Consider the following 27,849-nt stretch of genomic DNA (forward strand, 5'->3'; position numbering starts at 1 on the left):
TTATATACAGGTACCTATTTTGTATCTGAGGCAGTGGCGGGTTAAGTGACTTGCCCAGAGTCAAGGAGCTACCGTGAGAATCGAACCCGGTTCTCTTGGATCTCAGTCTGCTTCATTAACATAGTAACATAGTAGATGACAGCAGATAAAGACCCGAATGGTCCATCCAGTCTGCCCAACCTGATTCAATTTAAATGTTTTCTTCTTAGCTATTTCTGGGCAAGAATCCAAAGCTCTACCCGGTACTGTGATTGGGTTCCAATTGCCAAAATCTCTGTTGAAATCTACTCCAGCCCTTCTAAACCCTCCCAGCCATTGAAGCCCTCTCCAGCCCATCCTCCCAGAAACAGCCATATACAGACACAGACCGTGCAAGTTAGCCCAGTACTGGCCTTAGTTCAATATTTAATATTATTTTCTGATTCTAGATCCTCTGTGTTCATCCCACGCTTCTTTGAACTCAGTCACCGTTTTCCACTCCACCACCTCTCTCGGGAGCGCATTCCAGCATCCACCACCCTCTCCGTAAAGTAGAATTTCCTAACATTGCTTTTGAATCTACCACCCCTCAACCTCAAATTATGTCTTCTGGTTTTACCATTTTCCTTTCTCTGGAAAAGATTTTGTTCTACGTTAATGCCCTTCAAGTATTTGAACGTCTGAATCATATCTCCCCTGTCCCTCCTTTCCTCTAGGATATACATATTCAGGGCTTCCAGTCTCTCCTCATACGTCTTCTGGTGCAAGCCTCCTATCATTTTCGTCGCCCTCCTCTGGACCACTTCAAGTCTTCTTACGTCCTTCACCAGATACGGTCTCCAAAACTGAATGCAATAGTCCAAGTGGGGCCTCACCAATGACCTGTACAGGGACATCAACACCTTCTTCCTTCTACTGGCTACACCTCTCTTTATATACAGTCCAGCATCCTTCTGGCAGCAGCCACCGCCTTGCCACACTGTTTTTTTTCACCTATAGATCTTCAGACACTATCACCCCAAGGTCCCTCTCCCCGTCCATGCATATCATCTTCTCACCTCCCAGCATATACGATTCCTTCTGATTATTAATCCCCAAATGCATTACTCTGCATTTCTTTGCATTGAATTTTAGTTGCTAGGCATTAGACCATTCCTCTAACTTTTGCAGATCCCTTTTCAAATTCTCCACTCCCTCTTCGGTGTCTACTCTGTTACAAATCTTGGTATCATCTGCAAAAAGACACACTTTTCCTTCTAACCCTTCAGCAATGTCACTCACAAACATATTGAACAGGATTGGCCCCAGCACCGAACCCCGAGGGACTCCACTACTCATCTTTCATTCCTCCGAGTGACTTCCATTAACCACCACACTTTGGTGTCTGTCCGACAGCCAGTTTCTAACCCAGTTCACCACTTTGGGTCCTAACTTCAGCCCTTCAGGTTTGTTCAACAGCCTCCTATGAGAAACCATATCAAAGGCTTTGCTGAAATCTAAGTAAATTACATCTAGCATATGTCCTCGATCCAGCTCTCTGGTCACCCAATCAAAAAATTCAATCAGGTTCATATGGCACGATTTACCTTTTGTAAAGCCATGTTGCCTTGGATCCTCTAACCCATTAGATTCAAGGAAGTACACTATCCTTTCTTTCAGCAACACTTCTATTATTTTTCCAACCATTAGGCTACTTCACTCTACAGAAGACGTTAAAAGGAAAAGTGTCTTGTTTTGAAGGGCTTTTTTTTTCCTTTACTGCACAATGCAAGAGACTGCTTGTTCTTCAATGATTCCACATAGACTTTAGAAAGGGAACGTGCGCTTTTGGAGTCATGCACAAATTGGTAGTCAGTGAACTCTGGGAGATGTGCTCATTTTTAAAAATGTGTTATTTTATTAGGTATTTATATACCGCCTATCAAGGTTACAATCAGGTACTCAAGCATTTTCCCTGTCTGTCCAAGTGGGCTCACAATCTTTCTAGCTTGGGTTCTCTCATATTCCACCAGAGAAATCATATTATATTCCCATAATTGTGTTGATCCAGCTGCAATTTCATAAACATTTCTGGAAGTTTCTATGCATTTGATGTTGGTAATGGGTTGGCCGCTTCAGAAGTAGTCTCAAGATTTTTAAATTTTCACATGGGATGAAAAGTATTAGTGCAAGTTTGATTTTTTTTTTTGTCACTTATCATTTGTTAATTAGATGATATTTAGCAAATAATGAGTTTCAAGAATAGAAACGAAAGTTTTTTAAAAACACATTTGTTTCTATTAATAACATGCAGAAATAAGAGTGACCAAATAACAATGATAGTGTCATGCAGTTGGGTAATAGTGATATTGAGATGCCCGATGACACATGGCTCACCAAACATATGTGCTTTCTGTTTTAGGAAAAGATTTATCTTCTCGCAGTGAAACAGACTTGGCCTGCATTTTTGGAAAACGGCAAAAGAAGGAAAAGCAAACATCTGAGGTAAGCCTCTGAACTTAACATCATAAACCGTTCCTCTCATCAATGCCTCATTAACTGTGGCTGTTCTGACATAGGGTAATGATCTGGAGTCTGTAGTTCTGGATGTTGTTCCCCCACCCTAGACTCAAGGGACTGCTTTGGCATGTCTGTTGCTCAAGATCGTATGTCTTTTGTACTAGAAGGGAAGATTACCGTATTTTTTGCTCCATAAGACACACGTGACCATAAGATGCACCCCTTTTTGGGGGTGGAAAAAGTGTCTTATGGAGTGAAAAATACGGTAGGTTCTCACCTGGATAATCTTCTTTCTAATAGAAAGGCATATGAGTCTTAAAGGCCCGCCCTGTGAGATTTCAGATAGCCTTCTTACTGTCTCAGACATGCATGTATTGCCAGATGTTTGCCTTTTCATTGTCAAGCAGGTTTGAAGTGTAAGATGAAAGAAGCAAATGAGGGAGTGTAAAAGCGCCATAGTTATTAAGACAAATTCTTCTTAGCTAGGTGTCTTGTTTGTGCCATCTTGGTTCTTGTTTTCACCTTGTTTTACCAATCATTTTTTAAATAATCTACTAGAAATCTACTAGAAAGTAGATTATCGAGGCAAGAACCTAATCTTCCCATGCCCCTTCATTTCAGAACTTCCTTTCAATTGTAAGAGACTCAACTCATGCACATTTATGCCATGTAGAATTTAAATATCTCTATCATGTCGCCTCTCTCCTGTCTTTTCTCCAGAGTATACATATTGGGATCTTTTTAGTTTGCCTCATATGCTTTTTGGCGAAAATCACTAACCATCTTAGTAGCTTTACTCTGGACCGCCTCCATCATGTTTATATCTTTTTGAAGGTGCAGTTTACAGAATTGTATACAATATTCTACATTTGGTCTTACCAGAGTCTTATACAGGGGCATTATTACCTCCTTTTCCTACTGGCCATTCCTCTCCCTGTGCACCCTAGCATCCTTGTAGCTTTTGCCATTGCCTTTTCTACCTGTTTAGTTACCTTAAAATCATCATATACAATCACACCCAAGTTCTGTTCCTTTTTTGTGTACAAAAGTTCTTCACCCCCAAAGCTCCCTCGGGATTTTGCAGTCCAAATGCATTACTTCTTAGCTTTAAATTTTAGCTGCCAAATTCTGGACCATTCTTCAAGCATCATCCTCTTGTTAATTCTTTATTTAAATTTTTAAACAACAATTCACAAGCGTAATCTTGTTCCATGAAATACAGAGAAGGAAAACAGATTTCACCAAAATAATATATCAGATTTGAACAAAACAATTCAAATTTGAAAATACAACATTTTATCCCTTCCTTAGACCACTAAAAATGGGGTGTGATAATCATATAATATTGGAGACATAAATTAAAGAATTTAATTTAAAGAAAAAAGGCTTAATTTTATTTTTATTCCTTTCTACATCATACCTTGGTAATCCTTTAACTCTAAGTAATCTTTTTAACTCTTAGAAACTCCTTTAAGTGTTCTGAAGAAAAGAAAACATATTTGACTCCCAAGTACCTTACCAAACATTTACAGGGGTAGGCTAGAAGAAATGTAGCACCCAATTTAAGAGTTTCTTGTCGTAGGGAAATAAATTATTTCCTTCACTCCTGAGTCACTTTAGAAACATCTGGGTAAATCCAGATACGTTGTGCCCCAAACAATTTTTGAGAATTTTTAAAATATAATCTTAAGATCATATTTAAATCTTGCTCAAAAACAAAAGATGTTAGAAGTGTAGATCTTGCAGTATCTGGATTCAAAGTTTGTTCCAAAAGAGCAACAACATTGGCAAAGTCAATCTGTTCCTCTTGTCCATTATTTTTCTCTTGTCCAACATTTTTTTCCAGAGGAATTTTTTTATTTGGCAAATAATAAATCTTATTTAAAGGAGGAATATTTTCAGGAGAAATTCCCAAATTTTCAATCAAATATCTTTTGAAGAAATCAATAAGTGGAATACCAGGTGAAATTGGAAAATTCAATATACGAAGATTCAATCTCCTATTATGATTTTCAAATTGCTCTAATTTCCTATGTATAGAGGAATTATCTTTAATTATTGCTGTTTTAAACATTTGAAACTGTTGTATATCCTCCTGTATCTGTTTGTTTTGGCTTGAAAAATCCAATTTAACTGAGTCAATAGTTTTAGTTAAAGTATCAATCTTAAAGTTAATATTTGTTACCTCCTCAGTATTTTTAGCCATAGAAGCCTCCATACGTTGTAGAAGCACCCAGATATCTCCCAAGGAAGCCTCCGTTGATGTTGGTGTAGATATGCTGATTGTTGGTTCTTTCAGCTTCCCTGCACTTGCTCGTTCCGGTCCAGCGCCCTCACCGCACAGCCCCATGGTTTCCCTTCCGGGGTCATGGTTCTCCCGCTGCTGGATCCCGGCTGTAGCAGGACACCTGGGGACGAAAGGGTCCGGAGAGGACAAAGATATTTCACTCCCTGAAAGGGAAAAAAGCTCTCCACCGCCTTCTCCCAAAACCGGGTCATCTCCTCCGATAACTCGGGTTGCCGTCGATTGAGTCGTAAAGAAGCGGTCCACCGTTTGCTGGATAACTTGCTGCATGGGTGTCGAAGAGAGGGCCGGCGAGGAAACGGCCCTCAACACCCCTTTCCTTTTTGGCGGCATTGCTCTCAAGAAAATGGTAGAAGAAAATACTCCTGCAAATGTCCCGCAATCGTCCCGATCTTCCTGTGCCGCTTCACTGCGACTCACTCACTGCCGCCATCTTGTCACCCCCCCCTCATCATCCTCTTGTTATCCACACCATCAAGATTTTCTACCCTATTTCAGATCTTGGTATTATCCACAAAGAGGTGAACCTTACCAGATAGCCATTTAGCAGTATCACTTACAAATGTTGAAAAGAACACCACTGGTAACATCCCTTTCCTCAGCTGAACCCCATTTACCAATACCTTCTGTTGTGTTCCACTCAACCAGTTCCTAACTCAGTCCGCCACTTTGGGGCCCATACCGAGGGTACTTAGTTTATTTATTAGATGGCTGTGAGGAACAATGTGAAAGACGTTGCTAAATCTAAATACACCACATCTAGCGCTCTTCCTCTATCCAATTCTTTGGCTACTCAGTCAAAGAAATTGATCAGATTTGTCTGACAAGACCTACCTGAAGTGAAACCATATTGTAGAAACTTCACTATACTCTGTTTTAAAGGCATTTCCATTGATTTACTTACTGTAGAAGTCACTTACTGACATGTAGTTCCTTACCTCTTCCTTACTTCCTTTTTTGTAGAGAGGGAATTGCATCCGCCCTTCTCCAGTCTTCCATGTTTGTAGTTCTCTCGTTTGTTATTTTTTGCCCCTCTCTCTCTATTTCGCGCCATCTTTTAAGATAACCTTTAATATGGATTCTAGCTCAAAATATTTATTGCACTCTCCTGGAGCTGTGTTTATACCTATTAGTTCAACCAATGAGTGTATGGATCTGTCCATATAAACTATCTGTCTTAGCATGGTAGAGGCCATTTAAACATTATAGCTGAAACATATACTAGCATAGATGTGTTTAATACACATTTTTCTGGTTTAGGTGGAAGTTGGTGGTTGGGCACGTTACATGAACAAAGCAACAAGCCAACACAATCATGAGTTTTGCTGTGGTGCTTCTGTGCACACCTCTTAACTTAAAATCAAGCATCTTTGTGTTTTCTCCATAAATTTACTGTTAAATACTGATATGTCATAATATGTATATATATAGAGAGAGAGAGTTTAATTTTGGCTGCAGGAATTTTTTTTAGCGGCTGCCCACAGGTAACAGTCCAGTGCTGATGTTTTTTTTCGGGGGAACCAAAAACAAAGCTTTAAAAAAACTCAATTGATTGGAGAGGGAAAATCTGTTAAGTGATTTGGTTGGTTGAACACCCCTAAATCTTATAGATCCTTTTGTCCATACTGGTAGCCAAAACTTCCTCGATACTTCAGAAGCACTTGTTTTGTGACTGCAATTGTGTTTCTGTGTTGTACAGCTGTGTTTGAGCAGGAAGCTCCTCTAATAACTGGAAAACAAGGAGTATAAGTTTACCTCTTCAGGGAAGTTGAGGGTGGGAATTCTGAGCCACAGAAGAATCTTTTCCTGCTCTTAGCCTGCAGTTTGAAGTGTAAGGGTCTGCCTGCATACCTTGGGGCTGATATAATCTGGTATTGCCCTTATGGGCACAGATTCAAATTTTGTACAATTTTTTTCTCTTACTTGCACTTACTCCAACCTTCCAACTCTCCCCCCAAATCCCCCCCTCCCTAAAAAAAACACACCTCAAAAACAGGCCTATCATCAAATGTACAATAGTTTAAAAAAAAAAAAAATAGTATCTTTCTTTATAACAACTTTAGAAGAGGTTTTCTTTTGCCCTTTTTTTGTAGTGCTATTGTCATTCTGCCCATTGAACACACCTTATTTGAACCATGCATGCCAGCTAGCCAGTCATCTATCTATGATCTGCCCTGCAAGTTTGCATCCGACAGTGCCCTCATACCTGCAGAAGCAATATTGTATGTGGAATACTGATTAGAAGACACTTGAGCTGTGGTTTATGTAATATACTGTTTACAAGGGTAGCAGCTGGAGACTTCAAAGACTTCCTGCTTTGGCTGCAGGAATTGCAAATTTTAACCCTCCTGATGACAGGAGTCATTTCCTGGCACGTCTCTTAGTTGGCAGCCTTGGGAAGCGCTGGGGCCCGTCAGCACCTCAAGGCTTAATTAATAGAGTGAAATTTGGCCACAAATTCCTGTTCAAATCAGGTGCTTGTTATTTTTCTGGGTGGGAAATTGAAAACTGTGGTTTTTGCAGTTCACTGTTTCCTACTGTAGCAATCAGATTTTTAGTTTCCTTTCTGCCCAGACTATACTTTTTCCTCTGGGACCAGCCTGCTGAGGCCAAACCTATACTTTATCATCAGAGTCACAGAGTGACTTCTTAAAGAAAGACAAAGAATCCAGGATTGGTCAAAAATCTGTTTATCAACTTCTCAGTGTTTAAATGCTTTCCTAACATACAGAATATTGGAAATAATTAAATGAAAAGAGTCAATATATGTGTGTCTGAAGGCACAGTAATTTTTAAAAAGGGATAGAATTTCACCAGATTTGGCAGAAAATATATGAATACTTTAAGCTGTAAAGTTAAAAGCAGCAGGTTAGTATTTTTGACGAACAGAGCCTCCATACAAAATCTCCATTGCCTTCTGTAGAAAACACACTGGAAATATTGGTCATCTCCATTCCAAAAGCCCTTCCTCTTCCCACTTTCCAGTACATTGCCAGCTGCTTCATTTAGTTTTACCTGGTTTTCATTGCCTGTGGTGGTTTATGCCAAAGGATGGCACCAAGATATCTTCAAAGCCACTAGGGTGGTATTTGGGGACAAAAACTGATCCTTATCCCCACTCCATCCCCAGTCTTTTTTTTATTTTATTTTTTTAAATCCCCCATCCCATCCCCCCATTCCCAACCCACATTTAAAATATTTTGAAAATTCAAACAAGCAAAAGAACACCACCCAGAGGAGTAGGAGAAGGAAGTGGCTGTAGTATACTCCTTGACTTCAACATCCAGACACACTGCTTGGTTGAGGGTCCCCTTAGGAAGGCGTTTTGCACACGCCAAAACTAGGATTCTTGTTAGGACCACATGGTTGAAAGGACATCTCCCTTGCCTTCTGTTGTTTGGTAAATTCAAACAAAACATAAAATGTGTTCTGAAACTTGTTAAAATTTAACACAAAACTATAGTCATTACTTTGTTAAAAATGCAAGATTTTTTTAATTTTTTTATTTATTTAGCTGCGGTGTTGATATTTCAGGTTTTCAAGTCAAGGTATGCACAGGTACATAACCTGGTCCCTAACCCCTCCTTTCTCCATTTACTTTGAATCTCTTCCCTCCCAAACCTCCGTTATTAATGACAATTTTGTCACTAACATTGTGGATTCCCGCAATATCCACAAGTTTCCCATTGTTCCCATCTCGGTGTACACTCTATACCAGTGGTCTCAAACTCAAACCCTTTGCAGGGCCACATTTTGGATTTGACGGTACTTGGAGGGCCTCAGAAAAAATAGTTAATGTCTTATTAAAGAAATGACAATTTTGCATGGGGTAAAACTCTTTATAGTTTATAAATCTTTCCTTTTGGCTAAGTCTTAATAATAATATTGTAATTTATAGCTAAAGAGACATATGATCAAGAAACTGTTTTATTTTACTTTTGTGATTATGTTAAACATACCGAGGGCCTCAAAATAGTACCTGGCGGGCCGCATGTGGCCCCTGGGCCGCAAGTTTGAGACCACTGCTCTATATGCCACCACCACCGCCACATTTCAAAAGTCATACATATTCTTGTACCCTCATACCCATATTCCAACACATGCACACCTGCTCTCAACATACACGTGGGTTTACAAAGTTCCTACTCGCTGTCCCAAAGAGACCAGGCAAATAATTGACACAGCTGGTGGATTGATGGTTCCAAAAAAGTCTTCAAAGCTACCTCCTTCCACATTTCTCATTTCACATACACCCCTTTCCAAGCACATCTGTGCGAACCACACCCTACGTTAACAATCTCACCTTCATGCATTGCCATATTCCCAAAACCTTGTTTCCAATACCCCTGCACACATTCCACATTCACAGCATCATGCTGCTCCATACACACAGGCTTCACAACCTCGTTCCCAAATTGCACATGCAATCCCTCCCATATAGAATGCCTACTGAAAAACAAATACCTACACACACACCAGTCCCTGCTTTTATCTTAAATCACACAGCTCTGTATCCCCCACATTTACACATACTCTATCAACCCTCTCAAATACCCTTAACTCCGTTTACCATCCAACACACACAACCATACATTCTTGTGCAACAGGACTGGTAGTCTTGATCATCAGGATTTAACCCCACTAATTGCGAGGGTTATAGAGAGCCCACTGTCACTCTGGGATGAGCTTCTCCCCCTCAGTTTTACTTTACAAGCGAGGAGTAGGGAGCCTGCCTGTTCTGCTGCAGTTTAATCTTTTTTGTTTAGGTTTTTTATTATCTGGTCGGAGGCTTTCGGTACTGCAGAGGATCCTGGTCACCCCGGGGTATCTCTGGCTATGAGAAGATAAGACTCTCAAGGCTGAGGTCTGTAGCTCACAGGCATATACTTGGCATGATTCCTGTGTGGCCAGTCTGCATCAGTATTTCTCAGAGCTCAGGGTCTGTACCCTTGGGAAAAATCTCGGCCCAGGTTCATCCGCGGTGGGCTTGAGTGACTTTCCTCAGGTTCTGTCCACAGTGGATTTGAGTGCAGACTGAACAGGTCCCGTGGTGGATCAGAACCGACTGTGTTCCTCTCACTACGTCACACAGCTCCGGTGGGGGTCTGAGGGTTAGTTCCACTTGGGGACTTGGACAGCAGTCCGAAGAAACAAGATATCTGTTGGACTTCAGGCTTGCCTGAGGCAGAAATCTTCTCTCACCTCTGATCTGAGGCAGCTCCAGCACAGCACAGTGAGTAATGCTATTGTAGCCTATGGGAAAAATCGGGGGGGGGGGGGGGTCCTTAAAACTCATTTTTGAAGGTTTCTGAGGTTAGGGCTTAGGATCCCCACCTCCCAAAACCCTTCCCTTAATTGAGTTTGCATTTTTTCTCAATGAGCTGTTTTAGATGCCAGAATTGCTATTGCGGTAGCCATCTTGGATTTCCTGATTTTTATTTTAAAAGCCTCTATTTGTCTTTACCCCCTAATTTTGACAGAAAACAGTATAGATGGACTCCTCAGGTGAAGATACTTCGGATTCAAGTCAGATTTGCGGCAGATGCCTATTGGAAAGGGGTTGCGCGCCGCAGTGCATGTGAGAGGAGGGCAGGATCTTCAGCCTTCGCCTCTCTTTCTGATGGCTTAAGTGCTCAGTTTGAGAGTTTTTTGGGCCAGAAATTCCTACAGGAGCCAGTGAAAGTGGACTTGATGTCCCCGTCAAAGCACAGCCAAATGCCAGTGGACAAACACCAGAAGCCACCGCGGGAGACCCTGCTAGGACCCACTGGGCAACCTGGGCAGTGGTTCGCTCCCAAATTCATATACCTTTTTAGGTTTTAAAATCTACCCTAACCCAGAGGGGGTCTTGGCAGAGATAGCACTAGGATTTCTAACTAAAGGCACAGGGTCCACTTCAAGGAACCATGCTGATTTCTCGGGGATCCAAGCTCTGATAGACTCAGAAGTTGAAGGTTCAGAGTTCATGCCTTTAATTTCTCATTCAGGGTCCTCAGCACTGAAGATTTAGCATCCCAACAGAGGGGCTGACCATGATCAGGTGGCAGCCCTGGCTCTCGAAGATGATCCAAGGATGTGAAGATTATGCAAACCCTCTGGCCTGCAAGGTTTGATTGCGGAGGCACTTCAGGAACTAAGGTTGATGCTGCCTCAGGCCTCCATGTCTCAGTGCTCGCTCATGAGCAGCACCAAAGAACAGAATGCCTGCTTTCCCTTGCATCCAGAGATTATTAAAATGTTAACAGATCACTGGAGTGTTCCTGAGATACCCTTAGCGGTAGCTAAGTCCATGGCTAAACTTTATCTGATGGATGCTGAGTTTCGGCAGTGGTTTGCTACACCTAAAGTGGATTCACTTGTGGCACAGGTTACGAAGCAAAATGTGCTCTCTAGTGAAGGAGGTATACTCCCCAACAATGCAAAGGACCACAGAGTAGATTTTGTCCTTTAAAAAACAATTTGAGGCTGCTGCGCTGGGACTGAATGCAGCAGCGGCGGCATCTTATATTGCCCAAGCTTGCCACTCTCATCTAAGCCATGTTCTGGATTTGGACAGTGGCTCTAACCCTCAGTTCCTCTTGGAGAGGTTTGACTATGTTGTGGATGCTCTCTGTGACTTTTTCAGGTTTCTGAGCAAGGTCTCGGCTTATACCATCTCCTCCTGTAGAATGCTCTGGATTAAGCAGTAGGCAGGGGAGATGGTTTCCAAGACAACCCTGAGCAAACTCCCCTTTCAGAGACAATTGCTCTTTGGCAAGGGCCTGGACAGTCTCATGGCTAGTGTGGTGGATTGTAATCTGAAATCCCTACCAGATAGCAGATCCTGGAATATCAGGGGGTCTGGCAGGGGAAATTTTCATGGCTCCTGATGGTTTTGCCATAATTTGGGAGAGCCCCTCCAATCATAGGACATTACAGGGCCAGAGACAAAGGATAGGGAGCACCAGGCCTCTCCAAGGGTTCAGATCCTGTTCTTCTGTGGCTTCCAAGAAACAGCAATTCATTACATTACATTAGTGATTTCTATTCTGCCTTTACCTTGCGGTTCAAGGCGGATTACATAAGAATTGTTATGATATTAAGAAGTACATATTGTTAAGGTAATATGAAGTTCTTAAGGAATAGTTTGAACATTTTCTAATTTGCTAAGAAGTAGATAGTATTGTAGGAGGAGTTTGGGGCATGTCTGGTTGTATTATATTGGTTTTATGTATTTTTTGAAGAGTAGGGTTTTTGTTTCTTTTTTGAAGGTTTTGTAGTCTGTGGTCGAAATCAGCAGATTGGTGAGTTGTCTGTCCAGGAGAGCAAATGAATCTAAAGTCTGTCAATGCAGCCCTCAAGATTCCCTCAGTTGCGCCAGAGGAATACCTTCCTTCTCTGAATCTCACAGAGGCATACTTTCATATTTCTATCTTTCTGACTCACAGAAAGTTCTTGAGGCATGATTTGGTTGATGTATGGCATTATCATCACCCAGGAGTGCATGATTACACTTATTTTTCTTCTTTGCACCATTCCTATACCAAAATAGACCGGAGGCTCTACTATTGAACCGCGAGTGTAATCCGATCATGCCCCACTTTCTCTAGAGTGGCATGTGGGTCGGGATAGGGAGGGGTGTTGTAAGTAGCGATTGAATGATTTTCTTGCTAAAAGATCCCGCTATCCTGGCGTTGTTGGAGAATGATGTTAAAAAATTCTTTACTTTGAATGATACGGGTGAGGTCAGCTCGGGAGTGCTTTGGGAGAGTTTTAAAGCGATTTTGCATGGGTGCTGCATTTCACAGGGTGCCTTCCGTAATAAATGTCGGGTTGCACAATGATTGGACTTGCTGGCTCGTCTTTGGCGGTTGGAAGGTCGGCATAAACAACATCCTACTGCAGCGGGGAGTGCTGGGGGCATGTCAGCGTGATTTTCAGGATCTTGATTTAGAAGGGCTGGCCTGGTCGCTTCAGTGGTAGAAACGGCATTATTTTGAGTGGGGGGGAGGTCGTCTGTTGGCCATGCATCTTCGGCAGACTCAGGCTCGCCATCTCATCACTAAAGTCCGGGATACTGCTGGACAGCTCCAGTTGCATGAGGCGGGCATCCAACAGGCCTTCTTGGAGTTTTATCGCTCTTTATATACTCCTGAGTCTCCTGCTTCAGAGGCGGAGGAAGAGGCTTTTCTGATAGGAGTTTGCTTGCTCCAGTTGGTGGCAGTGGATGTGGAGTGGCTTTTTTCTCCCATTCAGTCTCAGGAGGTCCTGGAGGCTATCCAACATTTTTCTGCCCATAAAGCGCCCAGGCTTGATGGTTTTCCCCCATTATTTTATTAAAAAATGGCAGTTTACCTTGTGGATCCCATTACCCGGTTGTTTAATTCTTTCTTAGAGGAAGAGTCTATCGTATTCTTTTTGTCAAGCAGCAGAGTCACTTCTTCTTAAACCTGGGAAGGATCCAGTGCTGTGCGGCTCTTATAGGCCGATTTCCCTGTTGGTTTGTCGATTATAAGTTGTTCACTCGTATTTTGGCACTCCGCTTGTAAAGATTTATGCCGGCACTGGTTCATGGGGACCAATGTGGTTTTATTTCTAGGATGCACCCTGGTGATAACATCCGTAAAGTGTTAGATCTTATTTGGGCGGCCTGGCATTTTTCTATCCCCTCAGTATTGCTTTCGGTCAACGCCAAGAAAGCTTTTGATAGGGTTTTCTGGCCATTTATGCAGTTGGTGTTTCAACGCATGGTATTTTTGTGGAAATTTTTTGCATTAGCTGACCCTGTTGTATGGTAACCCAGAGGCTTGACTGTATACGATCCCCCTTCTGATACAATGTGGGACCAGACAGGGTTGTCCATTGTCCCCACTTATTTTCGCCTTGGTGATGGAACCTTTAGCGGAGGCCATTCGGGCTCATGCTAATATCCATGGGATTACACCAGGGGTGCAGGAGCATAAGATATCGCTTTGTGCGGATGATATTCTGTTCACACTTTCTCAACAGTTGAAGCCCCTGTGGGTGGTGCTTCTGGTGTTGGAACAGTATGGCCGGGTGGCGGGGTTCAAAATTAATGCCGCAAAATCTGAGATCCTTAATATTTCTCTTTCTGTGGACTCCATCACTGGCTTAAAAGGGGCCTTCCCATTTCGTTGGACTGCTACGTCGATTCGCTATCTTGGGATTTGTGTATCTTGTGATCTGGATGAGCTCTTTTGCCTGAACTATCCCCCATTATTGTGGGATGTGTTTGCTGGTCTTGATCGGAGGGAGGGCCTACGATTGTTGTGGATGGGTAGGATTAGTGCCCTGCGAATGAATGTTCTACCCCGTTTTTTTGTATCTGTTCTCCTGTTTGCCTCTCTCTGTCACCAAACAATTTTTGCTCCGGCTTCAGCGCCGGGCTTTCACTTATATCTGGAATCATAAACCACCTAGGGTTAGGAGGGAGCGTATGTATTGGGATGCATCATGGAGGCATGGGAGTGCCAGATTTTTTGAATTATTATTATGCTGCCCAGTTACAAGTTTTCACTGGGCTTTTCCATCTCATCGCTGGGTCTCTTTAGAACGGGAGCTACAACCTATTTATCCCCTAGCAGCCTTGCTGTGGCTTCCTTTGGAGATCATTCGTGAAGTTCAGCAAGGGGCTCTACAGCTGTGGGGCCAAGTGCGATGGGACTGGTTCTCGGGCAGCGCTATTTTTATGCTACCCCTATTAGATATGCCCCAGGGTTTTTGCCTGCCCGAGATTCTGGGATTTTCCTGAGCTGGGAGAGAAGTGGACTCGGAGTGCTGGGTCAGCTGCTTCTCCAGGGCATGCTGACCCCTTTTGCAGCTTTGCGGGACATCTATGATCTCCCAGTGGCAGATATTTTTGCCTATACTCAACTTCGGGATTTTTTTATGGAGGAGAGTTCTTCCGGAATGGGAGGGGGTGGACTCTGCCTTTCTTCAGGTTTTCCTTTCCGCATGGGCTCTGCTTTGGGACTTATTTAACGTTAGTATAAAGCTCTATTATATAGCCGCCCCCAGGTTCGATCCTTTGAGCATAAATGGGAGGCCCTTTTGGGGGTGTCCTTGGACTTCCAGCAATAGGAACACCTTTATAATCAGTTGCTGTGGGTCTCGTTAGCCACCCCATTGGTTGAATAAGGGTACAAAATGTTATTTCGGTGGTATTATACTCCTGGGAAATTGTATCGGTGGTATGCTCATGGGGATGGCCACTGTTGGCGAGGATGTGGGAGGTTGTGGACTTTTGGGCACATATGGTGGGATTGCCCCAGGGTGATACTCTTCTGAGAGATGGTTCAACAGTTGGTGTCTGAGGTATTGCATGCTCCTGTACCTTTGCATATAGATGTTTTCTTACTCAATCACCCTGCTGAGGAGTTGGAATGTGACCCCGGCCAGATTGGAACGTGACGGCGGCCAGATTGTGTGTGGCCTGGTTTTGGAAACAGCCTGATCTCCCTGCACAGTCAGATCTCCTTCTCAAAGTGGATATCTATCTATCTTATGTCCAAACTGACCGCTTTACGGACTGATACCTGTGGTTCCTTTCATCATGTATGGTGTGCATATGGTAAATGGAGGGGCCTTGCATAGGTGCCCGGACTCTGACATGTGTAGTAGCTTGCCAGATTTATTTGGGCCTGTCCAACACTTAGTCGGGGGTGGGTGGGGCGGTTATTATGCTGGGGGACATTCTGTTGTTATTGCTGTTGGCATTCAGCCTGTGTATGCTTTTTCCTTTGTTCAATAAAAATTTGTTAAAATTAAAAAATAAAAATGGGGAAGACAGACAATTCGTTTGGGAGACAGTAACTTACTTCGGACAAAGGTAGACTGTAAAACAAAAGGAAATTGGGGAGAATTATAATCAATATAGGAAAGAGAACGAAGGAGTAAAACATTGGGGAATAACTTTACAAAGAGGTTCAATGTGAAATTGAACTCAGGCTCTTATTCAAAGGCATCCCTAAAGAGGTGGCTTTATAATTTCCCTTTGAATTTATCTAGGGTTTTTTCTTCCCTCACCTGGGTTAGTAATAGATTCCAAATTTGGGGGGCTATGTAATGAACCAGGGATCTGGTAATTCCAGAATATAAGAAACATATGGTATTGTATTGTAGGTGAGCTGAGATTTTATTTTTTTAAAGCTATGATTGAAATTTCTGAATGCCATGGTTGCAACTCCATAGATGATAGGCAATATTCATTGTATTGGAGTGTTGGGTTTTTTGTTGTTTTTTTTTAATTTATGCAATTTTCAAATATTACAAGTTTATACTTGTTAAGTAGAATTACACTCAGAAATTTTCCAGGAAATTATAGATTAAAGTAAATAACCAATAACGTGCCTCTTCAGACCCCAATTTAAAGAAATAAAAAAGAGAAGGTCAAGATTACAGAGAATCATGGAGGACCAAAAAATATAAAACAAAAATACAAGAAAATTTTTGTGTATGACTAAACAGAATGCACTTCTCTACCGCGTTATTCATATCACCATCTTAAGGAGTGGGTATTGCTATAGGAACTGGAGGTTGCCTTCTTTTAGGAAATTCTTTAAATGTTCTGAGTCTGGAAATACATAAGTTCTCGCCAATATCTTAACAATGCATTTACATGGAAATTGTAGGAAAAAAGTCCCTTTGAAATCCAATACCTGAGATTTAAAAGCTAAAAAAGCCTTTCTTCTCAGTTGTGTGGCCCTACAAAGATTAGGAAAAATCATCACTGAATGTCCCAGAAACTGAACAAATTATTTTCTATTAAACCTTTCTATAACTCTGCAATAGAGCCTACCTCTAGACAAAAGGTGAGGGGGAGGAGACTAGCACAAATACCTTAAGGCTAGCACAAATACTTTTTAAAGAAAGAAATAAAGTTTTTAGAAGGGCCACTGATAAATATCTAGTTTCCACCTAGGTTGGCAGTAAACAGAGATTCAACAGTTCTGAAAAGTTAGTCTAAGCCAGGGGTGTCAAAGTCCCTCCTCGAGGGCCGCAATCCAGTCGGGTTTTCAGGATTTCCCCAATGAATATGCATGAGATCTATTAGCATACAATGAAAGAAGTGCATGCAAACAGATCTCATGCATATTCATTGGGGAAATCCTGAAAACCCGACTGGATTGCGGCCCTCGAGGAGGGACTTTAACACCCCTGGTCTAAGCTGTGTGTACAGGTTCAGATAAGAAAAAGTTTGAATTTTTTTTTTTTTTTGAGAAAGCATAGAAATTCACAGCAACAGAATAATCAAAAATCCAAAACCAGCAGTAAAAGATTAGCCAGCTGCAAATATGAGAGAATTCAATGTTACACTTAGCTCTGAGTAGTATAAAAAGCTTTCTTTGCAGCTTGTATTGATGCCTTATATATCTAAATGGTTTTTTCATTCTGATTTAATATCAAAACTCTGAGAACAGCACCACTGTTGTTCAAGTCGGCGACATTTTGATTTCAATTTAGCTAGCTCATGTGTATATCATTTAATCTTATGATTCAGAGGTTTACGGTAATTTTCCTAACAAGAGGGGTCATACTCAGTTGTCAAAGAAAGAATTGCATGCCATCTCTTGAAAAAGTATGATGGCTGTAAAAATCACGACCCAAGTGTGGTAGAGCAATTTGCCAAAACTGATTACAATCTATTTTCTTTCTTGTTAAGTAAGAGCAGATTTGTGGGTGTAGTCAGTCAGCTGTGAGAGAAAAAGTAAATTATCTACTATCCAAGTCTCTGTGATAAAAACAAAACCCACCTGTGCATCCCCTATCAAATCTCTACTAGGTAAGCGTTTATTACAAACTGACCTACCATTAAAATAGAAACAAGGTATTGGCAAGTACGAAGGTGACAACTTAGCTGGAACAGTTTTTACAGATAACAAGTTTCCAGAAATGTCAGAAGGTTTAGGATGCTTTTTGTATCTAATAGGGGAACGATTACCTATAATAACTTCATAAGAACATTATAGTTAGCATTGATGTTTGGTAAAATGTTGTCATAGTTAAATTCTGAAGAGTGAAACTCAGAGTTAATAGGTTTTGATCAACTCAGAAGACAGAGAATGCAAAGTATAAAACCATGCATGATGACAAGCTTAGCAGTCTATTTGACCCAGAGTACCTCAAGAATAAATTGTCTTTCTCGGGCTACCCAAAGGGCCCTTTGGCAGGACCCACCAGGAGGCCTGCCCTCATGTAGTGCTTCAGAGCCAGTAAGTGACATCAGTCCATTGGGGGCTGGGTTTACTGCCCTTGGAATTGCAGCAAAGTAATTCCGGAGAGGTAAGGAGCTGAAATGATAACAAGGTCTTTATCCAGCTGGAACCTGGCCGATGACCTTTCCGTAGAATAAAGATGGTGTTATTCTACAAGTATGACCTTTTGTAGGGCTTCAGAGATGATGGTATGTGATGTCAGTCTGTTTGGGGTGGGGTTTACCACTGTTGGAATTGCAGCAAAATAACTCTGGAGGGGTAAGGAGCTGAAATGATGACAGCATCTCTGGGGTAAGTGAAGAAATAAAGTTCCTGGTGAAGGGCTAGCTGCGGTAGGTTGCCCACTATGTGTCTGGAAAAGCAGGTACACTTGCCCCCAACAATATTTCAGGTTGGACATGCACCTGTACTGTGAACACATGTGGAGGGGCATTTTTGATAGCACATCTAAATCTGAGGTTGGATGTTTTGGGAAAGTTGTCCAGAAATCCAGTAGAGAGAACATGTCCATTTTCAAAACAGCAAGATGTCTTTTTTTTTTTTTTTTAATGACCTATCCAGACGTTTTGGCCCTTAGTACGTCTATCTCTTTTGGCCATTTTGGAATACGAAGATGTCCAAATGAAAAACACACAAAAACAAACTGGCCATGGACAGCTGAGCAGAGGGGCATTTTAGGGGGTACTGCAGTGAACGTCACATTAAAAAGTGCCAGGTGCATGTGTCACTATAACCTGCTTATATTGTTTGGTGAGCCCTCCAGAATCTACCCAAAATTTATTGTACCCTTATGCCTGCAGGTGTCATCTTTATGTAGGTACAGTGTTTTTGGGTAGGTTTTGGAGGGCTCACAGTATAATATAAGCAGATTATAATAATGTGTACTTGGGTCTTTTTATGTAATATTCACCTCAATACTCCTTAGAGCACCCCTCTGCTGTGCTCAGCAGTTCTTTCCCCTTTTTCCTCTCGTTCCAGTTAGTCCATGTTTTTATATTCTGTATATGTCTTGTGTCGAGTTAGTTTTTGGTTTTGGTTTTCCCCCGTTTTTATTATTAATTGTTGTAAAATTGTTATTTTAATTCTGTAAAACCGCTATCTGTGTGGCCATCTGAAGCTGTAATATGGGCTGAAATGTACTTGGGGTTTTTTTTCACACCTTTAGGTGATGGGAGGGAATCAGTGACCACTGGGGGAGTAAGGGAGGGTAAATCATGTTTTAATCCCTTGAGTGGTCATCTGGTCAGTTTGGGCACCTTTTTGACCCTTATTTATTTTTAAAACGGGTCTAGCTCCAAATGTCTAAATGGTGCCCTGATGTTTTGTTAAAATTTGATTATCCCTGCAGAATGTCCAAATCCTAAGCCTGCCCAAAACATGCCTCTAAAATGCCCCTTTAAGATTTAGAGATACTGGAGACAAAATGACCAGAAAGACATCTAGAAAGTCAGTTTTGACATTTTCCACTTGGACATTTTGATTAGTAAGATGTCCAAGTGCCAGTTTATGTTGTATTATGGACATCTATCTTTTTTGAAAATGAGCCCCATAGTGTTTCTCAACAGGACAATCAAATGACCAAAATCATTTGTGCATAAGACGTCCTGTGCTGGGTCAGACCAAAAGTCCATTGAACCTAAGATGGAGTTTCCAGTAGTGTTGAATTCACTTTGCAAGTACCCAGCAGGATCCTAGAAAATAGAATCGTTCCTTATTGCTCACATCTTGAGATAAGCAGTGGCTTTATATGGTTAATGGTTTGTGGGCTTTTCTAAACCACCTATGGTAACTGCTTTTACCACATCCTTTCTCTAACAAATCCACAGCTTAATTGTGCTTTGGATGTAAAAATACCTGTTTCCCAATTAGCTCTAAAGGTGCTACCTATTATTTAACATGGGGTATCCTCTAGTCTAGGGGTAGGCAATTCCGGTCCTCGAGAGCCAGAGCCAGGTCAGGTTTTCAGGATATCCACAATGAAATATGTATGAGATGGATTTGCAAGCACTGCCTCCTTGAGATGCAAATCTATCTCATGCATATTTATTGTGGATATCCTGAAAATTTGACCTGGCTATGGCTCTCGAGGACCGGAATTGCATACCCTTGCTCTAGTCAATGCAGCTCAGCCACTGGCACACTTAGCCAGTTCAGTTTCAGGAATATCACAATGCATATGCATGACAGTTTTGCATACTAAGTGTCTCCAATATATATAGATTTATCTCAAGCATATTCAGTAATGGCTGGCTAGGTGTGCCTTCAGGAGAGGGGAGAGGGACACTGCCTTAATCTTAGTACCATTTAAATTACACTTTGCCTATTTCACCCCACTTATTTTATAGACTTCAGTAATTCTACTTTCAGCTCTCTTTTCTCCAAGCTGAAGTACCCTAACCTATTTACCATATATACTTGAATATAAAACAATCCAAATATAAACCGAGGTTGACTCAAATATAAGGTTATAAATTTGGGTTGACTCAGATATGAGGTATAAATTTGGATTATGTAAGTGTCGTTTGTCAGGGATCATACCTTAAGTAATCACTAATTTTTCTGTTGGGGCTGTTTTGAGTCCTAAAAAGCTAATGGATAGCTGACAAATATTTTCGTCCTTGGGGCCACAACACCATCCAAAGTTTCTGAACTATCCCCACCAGAACACCTGATCTGAATCACACAAGCAGAAAGCAGAAAAAAACATTTTCAAATACAAACCTACAAACTAAAAGTACTATTGTAACCAAACGAAACCCTAATAAGCCAGACTCTGCACACAGTATACTACAGGAGAAATAGAAAGAAATGCATTTCTTCCTGAACAGTCCAAAATATAAAAATAACAGATGTCAATTTTCAAAATTGACATATCACTAAATTGAAAATGAAAATAATTTTTCCAACCTTTGTTATCTGGCAATTTTATTTTTCTGATCATTTTGTTCAGTCTATGCTCTTAACTCTGTTTCCAAGGCCTCCTTATGCATTTGCTGTTTCTTTCCTCTCCTTCACCTCTTGCACTACATCCATCTTTGGCACTGATTTTCATATTCAGTTTAGTTCCATTTTTCTGCTTCCATCTCAAATCTATCTTTCCAACTTTTCCCCTTCCCTCCATTCATGTACATCTTCTCTTCCCTTCTCTTCTGCTTCCTTCCATCCATCCATCCGTGTGCCACCATCTCCTTTCTCTCCCCTCCATCCATGTGCCCCCATTCCTCTTCTCTGCCCCTCCCATTCAGAATCTCCCTTCTTCCTCCCTCTCGCCCCCCCCCCCTTCCCGGTTCCACCAAATGTTCTCTCCATCTGGTTCCAAAGATCCCTTCACCAAGAAAACTACAAAGAGGTTGCTAGCACAGGAGTGATTCTCTTACACTGCCAGCGGCCTCCTCTGCAACGTTCCTTTGCAGTGATCCGCCCAAGCAGAAACAGGAAGTTTCTTTAGAGGTGGGGATTAGTTTTTCTTATATACTGTATATACTTGAATATACGAGTAAGTTGATCCAAATATAAGTCAAGACCCCCCATAAGGAGGAAAAGTGGTTGATTCGAATATAAGATAGGGGCTTAATATTCAAGTGCCATGCCTTGCCAGGATCTGTCCTCTCCCTCACACCCTGCCCTTCCAGGCTCTGCATCCAGCCTCCCTCCCTGCCAGGTTCTGCACCCAGCCCCCTCACTTCCTGCCAGGCTCTGAAACCTATCCCCCCGCCCTGCCAGGCTTTGTATCCTGTCCCACCTTACTGCCCTCTGGTGGTCTAATGATAGGCCGGGACAGGAGGGATCCCTCCTGTCTCCCATCCTGGCTGATTCTAACAATTTTTTTACTCCCCTCTCCCTGCGTACCTTTTATGGCATCCCTGGTGGTCCAGCCGTGTATGGGCAAGAGCAAGCTTTCTGCGCTCCTGCCCTGCGCTGAGCCCCCCCCTCTCTCAGATCTCACGGCATGCAGGAGCGAGCTCCTTGAACTCCTGCCCGGCTCTGCGCCGCTCCCTGAATAGCTTCTGCCAGTTCTCATGGGACTCGTGAGCACTGACGGCAGCCATTCAGGGAGTGACACAGGGCCAGGCAGGAGTTTGAAAAGTTTGCTTTTGCATGCCAGCCACTGGCCACGAGATCTGAGGGAGGGGCTCAGGGCAGGAGCGCAGAAAGCTCGCTCCTGCCCATACACCGCTAGACCAGCAGGGATGCAAAAAAAGGTATGTGGGGGAAAGGGGGTAAAAACTTTTTTAGAATCAGGCAACATGGGAAGGATCCCTCCTGTCCCGGCCTACAAGATCATACAGCAGTCCAGCAGAGGCCTGCAGCAAGTCCAGGACTGGGTCAGGTGGTCACTGGGTGATGACCAGAATATAGGACGAGACCCCCATTTTGGGACCATTTTTGTGGCCCCAAAATCTCGTCCTATATTCGCGTATATATGGTACATCACTTTGTATTGGAAATAGCAGCCTGATTTTGCAGGCACACAGAATGGGCAACCTGCTGCAGCTAACCTTTCACCAGGAATTTTATTTCTTCACTTGCCCCAGAGATGTAGGAGATTGCACAGACAGAAAATCAAATTCCTCCAGTTCCTATCTAGTTGAACTTCCTGGAACATTCCCTGTACATTTTTACTTTTTTATTTGGATTTCCTGTTTCATCCAGCTGTGTTTCCTGATGTAGCCTTATCACTAGAGAAAATGCTCTTGGGTTGCAGCAAGACCTAACACATTAATTATACACAGCCCCAAGCTTCTTAACTGGTATGTTGCTGGCACCAGTTACAGATGAAGGAAAGAGAGAGAGCCTCGGAATTGGGTGGAATATATAGAGTTGGAACTATTCTGCATTATTAATGATGATTGCAGAAGTAAACTGTTACAACTCATTGGATGTGAAAGATGACCACCAGATAATAGCCCCATGTTATATGTGCAGTTGTTCATTGGCAGCACCATCTAGTACAGGGGACAGCAACCTTTTTGAAGCAAACAGCCAATTTATCCTAAAAATTTAACCCAAGATTTACAGAGCCACAATGGGTAGAGAAGCGAGTTTGAGATATTCGAAGTCTCTCGCTTCTCTCCCCTCTTTCTTCCCTCCAACTCCTTGCAGGTCTCTGCACCTCTTCCTTCCCTCCCTCCCCGTTTCCTTTCCCCCAACCTATAGCTAAGGTTCTCTCCCCTCTCCAGGCTCTGATCCTTTAATCTCCCTCCTAACCCCATGGTTTCCACCACCCCCCTCCCCTGGGCTTACCGAGGTACCTGGTGGTCCTGCTGGGATCTTCATGGCTGGAACGCAGCCCTCTCATTCCTGCCTCCACTTGGCTGCCTTCTAAAATAATGTTTCGCAGCTGCTTATGGCATTTCCTGTAGTATCGAAAGAGATCACAGCAGCCATTTTAGAAGGTTGCCTTGAGGAGGCAAGGAGCGAGAGGGCCGCACTCCTGCCATGATGACCCTTGCTGGACCACCAGGTACCTCGGTAGGTCCGGGGTGTGTGGAAATCATGGGGTTGAGAGGGAGATTAAAGGATCAGGGCATGGAGAGACTCATGTGGCTCGCAAGTTGCAGGTTGCCAACCCCTGTTCTATTAAAAGCAATAGATACAATATTTTAAAAATCTACATCTTTTTTACCATGCAAGAGAGCTGGTGTTAAAGCTTCTGTGACTCATGATTCCTTGTTCCTCAAGATTTTTTTTCAATAAATGCAAAAGTTCATCCTAAAATATTTAGGACTGATTCAGTAAATGGTGCTCAGAATTTAGTGCCGGGAAAAATCAACACACGGCCGTGTTCCTTAAAGCAGTGATTCCCAACCCTGTCCTGGAGGAACACCAGGCCAATCGGGTTTTCAGGCTAGCCCTAATGAATATGCATGAGAGAGATTTGCATATGATGGAAGTGATAGGCATGCAAATTTGCTTCATGCATATTCATTAGGGCTAGCCTGAAAACCCAATTGGCCTGGTGTTCCTCCAGGACAGGGTTGGGAACCACTGCCTTAAAGGACCCTCCTGGGTAAGAGCCTTTTATAGAATAACACGTAACACCAATTCCTGTGCCCCAGGAGTCAGAAGCCCTTGATCGTACATTATTCCTTCTCTCTTTATTAATGATTTCAAGTTTTCCCTTGTGTTAGTTCTCTAAAGTACAAAGTATCTCTTAGATGAAATAATGCTGAAGTAATAATAAAAAAGCCAATTGATTAAAGCAAGAATCTGTTATCAAAACATTTCTCTCCCCCCCTCCTTATAACACTTTTGAGCAGGAGTGTCTTCTTCATATATTCACTTTTCATCAGCAAAATAATTTTGCAGCATTTAAATCTGCATTCTCACAAATAGGATTGTAGTAAAGATGTTGGTACCTGTTGGGGTTAGGTTGTTTTTTTGTTTTTTTTTTGTTATTTCGGCAGCATTGTTTTAGGAGGTTGCACTCATGATGCACGAGAGTTTGCTTTTGCCCCAAATAGGGGAGTCTTCCTTTCTGATGATATGGCTGAACCAGAAATTATTTCTAGTGTAATTGCAGCAACAATTGTATGGCAGGCTGATAGCCCAGGCAGATGCCATACTCATTGCACTCATCCTTTCTGAGGGTGCACTCTTTGGATCTACTAGAATTGCCACAGCAGGCATTTATTGAGGTTCCGAATGATTAGGAAGGAAGATTCCTTAGGGCAGGGGTGCCCACACCTTTTTGGCTTGCGACCTACTTTTAAAATGACCAAGTCAAAATGATCTACCAACAATAAAATTTTAAAAAATATAAAGCACACTGTACTCAGAGAAAATGTTAATTATAATTTATATTCGGGGGGATGGGGGGTTCAAAGAGGTCAAGGCAGATGACTTTAAAATATGCAATGTCACCTCAGTAACAACTATACAAAAATAGGCAAATATACCCCCTCCCCTTTTACTAAACCGCGATAGCTTTTTTTAGCGCAGGGAGCTGCGCTTAATGCCCCCGCATTGCTCCTGACACTCAGACTCCCTGCGCAATAAACCGCTATTGCATTTTAGAAAAAGGGGGCCATAGTGTAAAATATAGGCAGCAGATATAAATTCTCAAAACGGACACATTTTTATCACTTTTCTACCTTTGTTGTCTGGTGAGTTCATGAGTCTCTGGTTGCACTTCCTTCTGACTGTGCATCCAATATTTCTTTCTTTTTTTCTTCCTGCATGCTTCCTTTCCTCCAGACCTCATTCCATTCCCCAACCAACATCTCTCTGTCCCTCCACGAGTCCAGCTTTTTCTTCCTCTCTCTCTGCCTGCCCCCTGCCACCTGACACACTCCATTCCCTCCCCCAACTTTTTCTTCCTCTTTCCCTGCTCCCTCCCCTTTCTTTCTCTCTCTCCCCCTACCCTCCTTCTTTCTTTGTCTCTCTCTCTCCCTGCCCCCTTTCTGTCTTTCTTTCTCTCTCCCTGCCCCCCAAGCCACCTCCACCATTGCCAAATGCCCCACCAAACACTTCCTCCTGTCTGCTCTTACTCTTATTTCCCAGATTATGTATTTATTCTCAGTTCCCTTCCCCCATTACAGCACATGCTCCCTCTCTGAGTTCCTGTCACCCTCACAGCCTATTTCTTCTCCACGGCCACAGCTCCACTCTAAGTTTCTATCTCTATCAGTCTGTCACTCTTCCCTTTAGAACTTTCAGCCACTTCTGGCTCTTCATAGCAACATTCTCTGTCCCAGCTGCTAACCCTTTCAATTCATTTCATCCCTTCTTAGTCCCCTCTATTTCTTCCCATGACTTTACTCCCAACCATGCGCTGGGCCCACAAGCCTTCCCCCCCCCCCCCCCAATGTCAATTCTGACATTGGAGAGAAAGTTCTGGGCCAGCCAGACAGCAATTGACTGGCCCAGAACTTCCTCTCTGACGTCAGAATTGATGTCGGGGGAGGGGAGGAAGGCTTGTGGGCCCTGCGCTTGCGCAGTGGATGCACTCGCCTGACTTTTGCAGCGTTAGGGAAGCAGGGAGAACGCAAAGCGAGCGGACTCCGCGATCGACTCACATTGCCCTTGCGATCTACTGGTCGATCGCGATTGACCTTTTGGGCACCCCTGCCTTAGAGAATATAGAGAATGACAGGCTGCCAAAATTTATCACCATGCCCTTCCCCATGGATAACCATGGGAAATCATCTCCATGTCATTCTTTAACGAGAGAGGGAAAAATCAGAGTATGAATGGGCAGAGCCACTGACCCTCAAGCCTTGCATAGAAGAATGCTGGTGTAGAAGGACTGAGGTTGAGACAGACACTAAAGAATAACATTGGATTGTTTCATGTGGTAATCTGTGGGGACAGGAATGGCGATTCTGCATCACTTTGTAAGGAGAGTTTACTATTCTCTCCTCCATCCCAAACAATAGGTTATAGAGAGATAGTGGAAGCAAGAGGAGCTAGCTCCTGTGAGGATGAAAATCAGAGCTGGTTATGTAAATGTGCAGGAAAGGCTAAAAGAAGCACATCTGTATGCAGAGAAAGCACTGTTGTTTTACAATGCACTCTAGAGAGAGAGTGTGCAAAAAAGAGGGTGGAGGGAGGAGACCGAGGAGTGGAGTGGGAAGATTAGAGAAGACTGGAAGGGGGGTTAAGGAGGAAAGAAGCTGAAAGCAAGATGAAAAGGGGTAGAGGTAAGGCTGCAGGGCAATGTGTAAAGTTAGAAAGAGAGATGAAGGGTGATGATATTAAGGCAAGTAACAAAGGAGAGAGGCTGAGGGAGTAAGGCTAGAGTTATCATATGGCTCCAGAAAAAGGAGGATGGATTGAGACATCCGGATTTTACTTCTACTGAAAGCAATGGAAGTAAGGAGGACAGATAGTCATGTGGGCTTTACTTCTATTGAAAGCAATGGAAGTAAAACCCAGATGTCTCAATCTGTCCTCCTTTTTCTGGAGCTATATAGTAACCCTAAGTAAGGCAGGCTGATGAGGAGTAGAACTTGAGCATGAAAAGGGTGGTAGTACATAAGAACAGAAAATTTAGTGTGCTGAGTCAGATCCAAAGATCCATCAATTCCAGTATCCTATCCCTGACAGTGGCCAGCCTAGAACCCTAAGAAATAGGCAGCAGCAGCAGCCATGTAAGTACAGCAGGGCTTTAGGAAAGGAGGAGGCATGCCTTCTATCCTTTCTCCTATATTTTACATCAGAGTTGCCATACTGGGACAGACCGAAGGTTCAGCAAACCCAGTATCCTGTTTCAAACAGTGGCCAAGCCAAGTCACAAGTACTTTGTAAGGTCCCAAGGAATGAAGCAGATTTTATGCTGCTTATCCTAGGAATAAGCAGTGGATTTCTCCAAGTCCATTTCAATAATGGCTTATGGTCTTTTGTTTTAGGAAATTATCCAAACCGTGTTTAAACCATGCTAAACTAACTGATTTCACCACATTTTCTGGCAATGAATTCTAGAGTTTAATTACACTTTGTGTGAAGAAATATTTTCTTTAATTTGTTTTAAATCTACTACTTAGTAGCTTCATTGCATGCCCCCTAGCCATAGGTGTTGTTTTTTTCTAAAGAGTAAACAAGCGATTCACATCTACCCATTCCACTCCACTATTTTATAGACCTCTTTCATACCATTTTCTATAGTTCGCGTTCCTCTGTCCCACATGCATCACTTTGAACTTGCCCACATTATACATCTACCATTTTGATGTCCATTCTTGCAAGATCCTCTTGTGTGTTAACAACTTTGGGTCAACAGCAAATTTAATTATCTCACTAATTATTCCCATCACTAGATCATTGATAAATATGTTAAAAAGCTAGAGTCCTAGCACAGACCTCTGTGGAACCCCACTACTTACTCTTCTCCATTGAGAATATTGACTATTG

At 42.5% G+C, this 27,849-nt stretch overlaps 1 protein-coding gene across 1 annotated transcript in view; it reads left to right on the forward strand.

Annotated features, from left to right (window-relative positions):
• PINX1 (PIN2 (TERF1) interacting telomerase inhibitor 1) overlaps positions 1 to 27,849 on the forward strand; it is a 279,682-nt gene that overhangs the window by 85,016 nt on the left and 166,817 nt on the right. The window contains exon 6 of the mRNA XM_033938738.1: positions 2,381 to 2,463. Coding sequence (XP_033794629.1) covers positions 2,381 to 2,463 — 83 coding nt within the window. The remainder of the gene's footprint in view (positions 1 to 2,380; positions 2,464 to 27,849) is intronic.

Source organism: Geotrypetes seraphini, chromosome 3 (assembly GCF_902459505.1).
Source record: "Geotrypetes seraphini chromosome 3, aGeoSer1.1, whole genome shotgun sequence".
Lineage (NCBI taxonomy): Eukaryota > Metazoa > Chordata > Amphibia > Gymnophiona > Dermophiidae > Geotrypetes > Geotrypetes seraphini.